The sequence below is a fragment of the Sabethes cyaneus genome, chromosome 2, assembly GCF_943734655.1.
Source record: "Sabethes cyaneus chromosome 2, idSabCyanKW18_F2, whole genome shotgun sequence".
NCBI classification, from domain to species: Eukaryota; Metazoa; Arthropoda; class Insecta; order Diptera; family Culicidae; genus Sabethes; species Sabethes cyaneus.
Window position 1 is genome coordinate 137,414,856 of NC_071354.1, and position 8,599 is coordinate 137,423,454.

Consider the following 8,599-nt stretch of genomic DNA (forward strand, 5'->3'; position numbering starts at 1 on the left):
CGAGGCCAAGATGAATGTCTGTTCTCTGTGTAATTACGACACACAGAACAAGAATAAAACCGAATGTCGCGAACCGGTTATTACGGTTTTCAACTGCAACAGCAATAAACAAATAGGGCTTTCTGACAGCTCAAGCACCCACACTAGCGAGGACGAAATACGCGTGTATATAAATGATATTTGCCTTATTTTGGGGAAGAGCTGATGCTTGTTTGCCTCATTTTCAAGCACCAACACACATAAATGGAAAGGTCTGTAAGGGCAAATGTCGCAATAATATAATACCATCAAATGTCTTTATCTGCCACACCTTTTTAAACCTCATTATGGCAACACAATTTCAATGAAGTAATTTGCGGTTTCGTCACTAACAAGAATGACATTAGCTGCGGATCGGGTATGCAGGAGTGAGAGGAGAGCGAAGAGTGGAGGAGATGATCCGTGTGAGTGGGCCCAATAGCCCCTCGGTAGAAAGTAGCTCAGTTATGGAATCGGCATCACTGTACGCAAAGTATGCAATCGTCGGCAGTATTGCCAACACTCCCCTTTAGCGACGTGCTACGCTACTTCCTTGAGCGGGCCTCTTTCGATCGCCGACCAACCTGGAGGTAAGACGTACTGACGGATGTATAGCGTAAGTATAGAGCTTAGCTTGTTAGGCAGTTAACCCGTCCTCAGTAGGATGCTCACATTTTGGCGATCTTGCTAGGCGTCCAGTTCTGGATAATTGGACTTTTTAGCAGCCTGGCATGTGAATAAAATAACCAGACGGGAATCACCGATACGAAAATTGTGAGCTAGGAATAAAAACGGATGCAGGACGTGAATTGAGACGCCATTTTGTTTTTTTTTTTTTCTTATATGAAATTTTTGGATCGCGGATAAAAATCCTGGTTTCTCTTCATTAATTATAAAACCATGGCAGTGAAATAGAATGGCAAAAAAAAAGCGGAGGCCGCTAGGTAAACATTTGCTGGTTTGGTCGGGATGACCATAGTGCATAACGGTTAGGGACAACCGTACCAGCAGCGAAGTAGTTTTTTTTACCTATGGACAGTGGACTGCGGAAGTCACTGGGTACACATTAGCCTGCTTGGTCGGGACGACCTTAGTGCATGTCGGTTAGGGACAACCGGAACAGCAGCGAGGTAGTTTTCACTTATTGTTAGCGGACTGCGGAAGTCGCTGGGTAAACATTTGCGTGCTTGGTCGGGACGACCTTAGTGCATGTCGGTTAGGGACAACCGGATCAGCAGCGAAGTAGTTGTTTACCTATAGTCAGCGGACTGCGGAAGTCGCTGGGTAAAGATTTGCCTGCTTGGTCGGGACGACCTTACTGCATAACGGTTAGGGACAACTGCACCAGCAGCGAAGTAGTTTTTACCGATTGTCGGCGGACACCGCGGAGGTCACTAAGTAAACATTCGCATGCTTGGTCGGGAGGACCTTAGAGCATGACGGTTAGGGACCATGCCGGGAGTGAAATAGTTTTTTTTCCTACTGCCAGTGGAGGTCGCTTAAAAAAAACACATTTGCTGGGTTGGTCAGAGATCACCAGCCATTTTTTTTGTGTGATTGTAACATTGCGTTATTTTCTAGTTTTACAGTTGAAAAGAAAATCGACACGAGAATTCATTAAATAAAATGGAAGACGAAGGAAAATACATACGCGCTGTGGGCAGCTCGGATAGTGAGGATGATGATTCGCAACACTCACATAATCAAAGTCAGAAGTCGAACGAAAGTATGCGTAGCGACGAGAGCGATCATGAATATGATGAAAGCGCTGAATCGACGTCAGATACTGAGGGCTCGTCACCAAGCCCAAGTAAAAATGATCTCATGGACTCAAGTAGTTCTCAGGTAATAAAAGAATTAACTCCGGAGGAAACGAAATCCAGCACAGTTGAAAAAATCGAGCGCTTAGAAAAGGTTATAGCGGACTTAACGAAAAGATTGAGCACATACGAACAACTGAACAACCAAACGCGCCCCGAAACTAACGAAAATTGGAGTCTTTCGGTCGATTCAATGGCAGACGGTATTCAAGCTACAGTGAGATGGGATCACATAAGAAATTTCCCGAGTGGTGTCCCCGCCCACAAAATGTGGGAAGAATGGAATCGCTTTATCGAGAATTTTGAGATAGCAGCATCGTTGGGAAACGCCGTCAACGCCGCACAACGATCTAAGTTGTTGTTCCTTTGCTTGGGTCAAGAGCTGCAGGGTATCGTGAGAGCTGCGAAACTGCGACCAAGCCTAACACAGCCCGACTGCTATTCAACTTTCGTAGATAATGTTCGGAAATACCTACAATCCATGACCGACACAGGGGCAGAACATGATGCTTTCGCTGGAATGAAACAAGCACCGGGAGAATCCGCACTAGTTTTCCATGCTAGACTGCAAGAAAAAGTCAGGCTATGTGGTTATAGCCCTAGTGATCAAGAGCGTTTCGTTAAAAATCAACTGCTGAAAGGACTTCGAAATGCTGACCTCATTAAAAATGCAAGACGGTATGATTACGACATTAATTTCATCGTTCAGTCAGCGGCGAGAGAAGAGGCTCACGAGGCAGAAAGAGCGCCATAAGGAATCCCAGATATTTCTGCAGTTCAACAACGAACATATCACCGATCTGATCGAAAACGTGCACGCGAGGACGACCGAGGTAATAAGCAATCAAAACGATACCGCAGCTCGGACAAGCAACCTGATGGACGCCACAATCGCTGCTCCCGTTGCAATCGTCCCTCACACAGAACCGGCATTGCTTGCCCAGCGTTGGACAAAACTTGCAATGGATGCGGTCGGCGTGGACATTTTATTGCAACGTGTCGACGACGACGTGTGAACAACGTACGAGACGCGAACCAAAGTCATCCTTCCGGTTGGACTGATGAAGAGAGAGAGGACAATAAGGTATCTACTTAACAATTGAAAAAAAATGGAAAATAAGTCGTGTTGAATAAACAAATGTTTTTTATATATTACATTTTCAGCAAATAAATGCATTGTCCCTTAACGATGTATTGATTGATTGTAGTGTGGGTTTATCAAGTCCAATCACGTTCTTAATTGACTCTGGGGCAGATGTAAATATCATCGGAGGTAACGACTGGAGGGTGTTGAAGCATGAATTTCACGCAGGGCACGCCAAGCTCCAGCCGGTTCAACCATCTGCAAGCAATGGCTTACACGCTTATGGTTCAAAAAACCCGATAACTATTAACGCTGCGTTTAGAGCTGAAATTATTGTTCCTGGAACATCTAAACCTTCCGTTGAAGCATTATTTTACGTCGCCAGTGAAGGGAAACGTTCGTTACTTAGTCGATCAACAGCGAGCGATTTGAATTTGTTGCATGTAGGAATCACGATCAACAGTTGCGAGAGGCCTAAAAGCTAAAAAAGCTTTTCCCAAAGTGCCAGGAATCAAAATAAAGTTCAGCGTCGATAAGAGTGTGACCCCAGTTAAAAATGCTTATTACAATGTTCCGGCGGCCTTTAGGGAGGGAGCACGTAATAGACTGCGAGAGATGGAAACCCGTGGTATTATAGAGCGAGTGACGAAGGCACCGGAGTGGATTAGCGGCATGTCTGCAGTGGCCAAAGGAAAGGACGATTTTCGATTAGTAGTTAATATGCGGGGACCAAATAAGGCGATTAATCGGGAATACTATCGCCTACCACTGCTTGACGAAATGAAAGTGAAACTCCATGGCGCGTGTTATTTTTCGAAACTTGACTTAAGTGATGCCTATTATCACCTTGAACTGTGTAACGAATCTCGTGATCTAACAACCTTCTTGACGGAAACGGGCATGTTCCGTTTTACCAGGTTAATGTTTGGCGTCAACTGTGCGCCAGAGATATTCCAACGCGAGATGGTTAGAATCTTGGAACGCGTAGAGAATGTGGTTGTTTACATCGATATTTTGGTATACGCAGCAAGTTTAACACAACTCCGAGCAACAGTGGCGCAAGTATTACGGATATTGAGAGCAAATAATCTGACTATCAACACAAAAAAATGTGAATTCGACAAGACTCATATTAAATTCCTTGGCCACGAACTGGACAAGGATGGCTTTCACATCGAAGAAGCTAAAGTAAGGAGTATTCAGTGTTTTCGTGAGCCGGTAACTATTTCAGAACTAAGAAGTTTTTTGGGGCTCGCATCTTTTGTTAGCCCTCATGTAAAAAACTTTGCCGATATAACTAGCCCTCTATGGGCAGCAACAACTTCGTGGAGCTGGGGGCCGGAACAAAAGGAAGCCTTCCACTTAGTCAAAGAACGTATTATACAAAGCACCATATCGCAAGGCTTCTTTTCCGAAACTGACAAGACTATACTATTCACAGACGCCTCACCAGTAGCACTAGGTGCTGTACTTGTACAAGAGGACAAGGAGAAAACTCGCAGGATCATTTCATTCGCCTCTAAAGCTCTTACAGTGATCGAAAAAAAATATTCACAGAATCAACGCGAGGCATTGGCGGCCGTGTGGGCAGTGGAACATTTTTCCTATTTTCTGATGGGTAGGCATTTCACGCTTTGCACGGATGCTCAAGGAGTATCATTTATTCTGAACCGTTCAAGGGAAGATTCAAAAAGAGCTCTCACCCGTGCCGATGGTTGGGCTCTTCGGCTTAGCCCGTATGATTATGACGTCCAGTATATTCGCGGACGAGACAATATCGCAGATGCTTCATCAAGGCTGTACGATGGAAATGATTATCCTTTTAATGAAGATATCAGCCCTTGGGAGATAGCTTTACTAGAAGCCAATGCGGTTGGGTTTTTGACCACGGCGGAGATAACGGAAGCTACTGCCAAGGATGAGGTTCTGCGATCAGTAATACAATCGTTGCAGACTGGAGAATGGTCCTCGGATCTACGGGTATATCAAAAACTTGAAGACAACTCGACTACTCGTGATGGCATCGTTATAAAAACCGGTTGCATAGTTATTCCCGAGCAGCTGCGCAAGAAAGCTTTGGAGGTTGCACATGAAGGTCATCCATCGGAGGCCAAAATGAAATCCATTTTGCGGCAACGAGTCTGGTGGCCCGGCATGGCCACGGATACTGAAAAATGGGTACAAGCTTGCAAAACCTGTGCTGTAAACGGCCGGCCAGAGAAAACCACTCCTATGCAACGTACTTTCGCCCCGAAAGTCGTCTGGGAAACTATCGCGTTAGACTTCAACGGTCCCTATATTCAGTTCGGTGGAATATCTATCCTCGCTATCGTAGACTACCGATCTCGATATTTGATTGCCAAACCAGTGAAATCTACAAGCTTCCATCATACAAAGACCGTACTGGAAATGATTTTCGAAAGGGAAGGCTTTCCTGCAAATATTAAAACCGATAACGGTCCTCCGTTTAATGGAATTGAATACAAAACTTATTGCTCTGAACGAGGGATAAACGCCATTTATTCCACACCGCTATTCCCTCAGCAGAACGGGCTCGTCGAGAACCATATGAAGGTTATTAATAAAGCGATGTCTACAGCGTCTACAAATAAGACTAACTTTGTTGAAGAACTTCGAGCAACGGTAGAAGCTCATAACGCAGCCACCCATCGAGTAACAAAAGTGGCACCGGAAGAAGTCCTTACAGGCCGCAAAATTAAACGTGGTCTCCCACTACTACGCTATGAGGGTAGCAACGTTAATGATGAACTATTGGAACAGCGAGATCGAGCTGCAAAACTATCGTCGAAAAAGTATGAGGATGCGCGACGGGATGCCCGGCCATGCAGAATTAAACCCGGCGATGAAGTCATCATCGAGCGCTTATCACGAGCAAAGGGGGAAACGAGGTTTGGTCCTACGCGTTTCACGGTTACCGAAGAAAAAAATGGTAACCTTACGTTAACTAATGACGCTGGTCAAGTATTCAAACGCCACGTTTCGCAAACTAAAAGAATTTATCCGTGGCGAGACACCAGCATAACTGCATCACCAAAACAAGATGAAACGAGTCCAGCAATCCAGCAGCAACGCACAACTCGTGAAAGAAAAATGCCTCAGCATTTGAAAGATTACGTTCAGACAGTCGAATCGAAGCAGCTAAAATTATAATTATAATAAATACCACTTTGATTTGTTCAAGCTAAAAGAAAACACAAATAAAACATTTCGCGCACAAATCCATTTTTTTTTTTTCTCTATCGTTTTGACAATAAAGACGGGAGAACGATTTGACATTATTTAATACACTGAGTATAATTATCACATTGTAATTGGAAAAAAAAAGCTGGATAAGAATATTTTCTTACCAATTTTTCACGTAAAATCATGGGTATGAACGTTTTAAATTTTTCGTATATTGTTTACATTATTTTGAGACAGATTGCGTTAAATTAGTATGCTTACAGAAAATGAGATAACTGGTCATTGAAACACAAAGAAATTATTGGTACGCAATATCAGTCATTATTTAAATTGGGGCAGGCGATATAATGCTGGAATGCCCTGTTGGCAATAAGTCAAATTGTTTTCTGTAATATTCATGCTATGAACGCGAATGATTTTTTTTTTGACAACAACAACCATTTTAGAATCATTACTGCCATGCTATCGTAGTTGTATGCCTTATTATCGCCTCTCCGTTACATTTAATTAATCGTTTTTAGGGAGAGGGAGGAGGATGTGAGTGGGCCCAATAGCCCCTCGGTAGAAAGTAGCTCAGTTATGGAATCGGCATCACTGTACGCAAAGTATGCAATCGTCGGCAGTATTGCCAACACTCCCCTTTAGCGACGTGCTACGCTGCTTCCTTGAGCGGGCCTCTTTCGATCGCCGACCAACCTGGAGGTAAGACGTACTGACGGATGTATAGCGTAAGTATAGAGCTTAGCTTGTTAGCACAGACAAACAGACATAACACTTGTTTTCCATTCTTCGTACCGATTAAACCGTCATTTCAAATTTAGGCTTAGTTGGGAATATCTCCGTTTTGGTCAAAGTGGCGCTTTTTGACGAAAGAAGGGGAATTCCCCATAAAAAATACTTGCTACTTCGAAGAATACCCATGTTGTTATTTGATATTTGGGAATGTCGATCATAGATGGAGCTAGTGTTCAGGCTAAATGTGAGGTACGATAATTTTTGTTGATTTTTCTTCCAAGAGTTATGTCTGTTTGTCTGTGTTGTTAGGCAGTTAACCCGTCCTCAGTAGGATGCTCACAATCCGGGAGTTTGATATTTGATGTTTTTGATAGTGTCAATTGCAAGGAAAATTGTACCACATTGTACCATCCAAAGTGCGATATCGCTCATAAAAGTGCTATTTTGCATTAAATCGTTTCGGTCTCTTCGGCGCACTTATTGCCTGGAATATAACGAAAAAGTGCGCCGAAGATACCGAAACTATTTAATGCAAAATAGCACTTTTATGAGCGATATCGCACTTTGAATGGTACAATTCTAGATAGAATTAACAAAAGGGCGAATGTCGCAAATGTAAACAAAACGAGTGAGAGTTATTTTTTGCTGGACCAGCATATAGGAAAATCAACCCTCACTCGGTTTGTTTACGCTTGCGACATTCGCCCTTTTGTTAATTCTATCTTCAATTTTCCTTGCAATCAGCAATATTATTCCTATACTGCAAACCTAAGGACAGGACGTGCCAACTGGCTTCTTATTCTTCTTCTTATTATTACCGCCATCCCGATTGAATATTCTTTGTTACACTCTGCACCACTGTTGCCTGCACATATTATTTTAAGAATAACTTCGTTTGCCGAACAACAGCTCCCGAATACGCCACAGTTTATGCGACCAAAATCATGTTTTGCATTTCATTTTGAAAATTAAAATTCGTATACAAAAAAAACTAATGGTGAACCAAGCATAGAACTACAGAATACAAAAGGAATCAAAATTTGGAAATAATAACTTATTGTCGTATTCCCACTAATGAGTTTCAGGAACACTGAAAGCGATACCGCGTTACATTTTCGAATCAACGGTTGCTCGTCGCTTCCAGCCAATCAGAAATTGAGTCAATTTTGGGTCAACGTCGCGGTTGACACTTGGCACGTCCTGTCCTAAGCCTAGTATCCAGCTGAAAAGAAAACAGCTCAAGAAAAAATTCTGCTATTTACCGAAGAAATTTTGACAACTGCAAGGCAAGCAATTATCTGTCATTTTTTCTTGTGGTAATAATTGCGCCGGATATTATTCCGTACGGAAAAGTGACGTTTCAATTCACTTGCATGTAAAACTGCGCTATCTGAAAGTGAAACAATATTTCTTGTGAGGTGCATACTGGTAAAGAAATCGCAAACGGAAAATATTTTCTTTAGCATTTCTTGGCCTATCTTTTTGCCCATTTCTTTTCAGGTCGATACTAGGCTCTAGTAGAGTGACTATATACAGAGTGGCGACAAGTCATCCCAAAAGTATGCAATGCTCTAACAACGCTTATTTTCTTTCTCTTTCCTGCATACGCGTTAGATTGGTCGTCTGCTCGATTGGAATGACACTGACAGATAATTATCATTCCAATTTTGACATTGTCGCCACTCTACATATAGCCACTCTAGGCTCTAGCTGCAAACAGCCTCCAGCTAGAGTGACT

The 8,599-nt window shown here is 42.9% G+C and overlaps 1 protein-coding gene across 1 annotated transcript; it reads left to right on the forward strand.

Annotated features, from left to right (window-relative positions):
- The first annotated feature begins 1,644 nt into the window (after window positions 1-1,644).
- LOC128736053 (uncharacterized protein K02A2.6-like) lies at window positions 1,645-6,093 on the forward strand. The gene is made up of 4 exons (XM_053830537.1): window positions 1,645-2,516; window positions 2,763-2,922; window positions 3,003-3,318; window positions 3,386-6,093. Exons 1-4 carry the CDS (start codon window positions 1,645-1,647, stop codon window positions 6,091-6,093), a joined length of 4,056 nt encoding a protein of 1,351 aa, XP_053686512.1.
- The last annotated feature ends 2,506 nt before the right edge of the window (window positions 6,094-8,599 follow it).

Bases quoted from the DNA above. Each gene is read 5' to 3' on its own strand.
- LOC128736053 (XM_053830537.1), top strand. From the start codon at position 1,645: ATGGAAGACGAAGGAAAATACATACGCGCTGTGGGCAGCTCGGATAGT. The intron at 2,517-2,762 runs GTATGATTACGA...TCCCTCACACAG, and splicing joins CTCATTAAAAATGCAAGACG to AACCGGCATTGCTTGCCCAG. The intron at 3,319-3,385 runs GTTCGTTACTTA...CACGATCAACAG, and splicing joins CGTCGCCAGTGAAGGGAAAC to TTGCGAGAGGCCTAAAAGCT.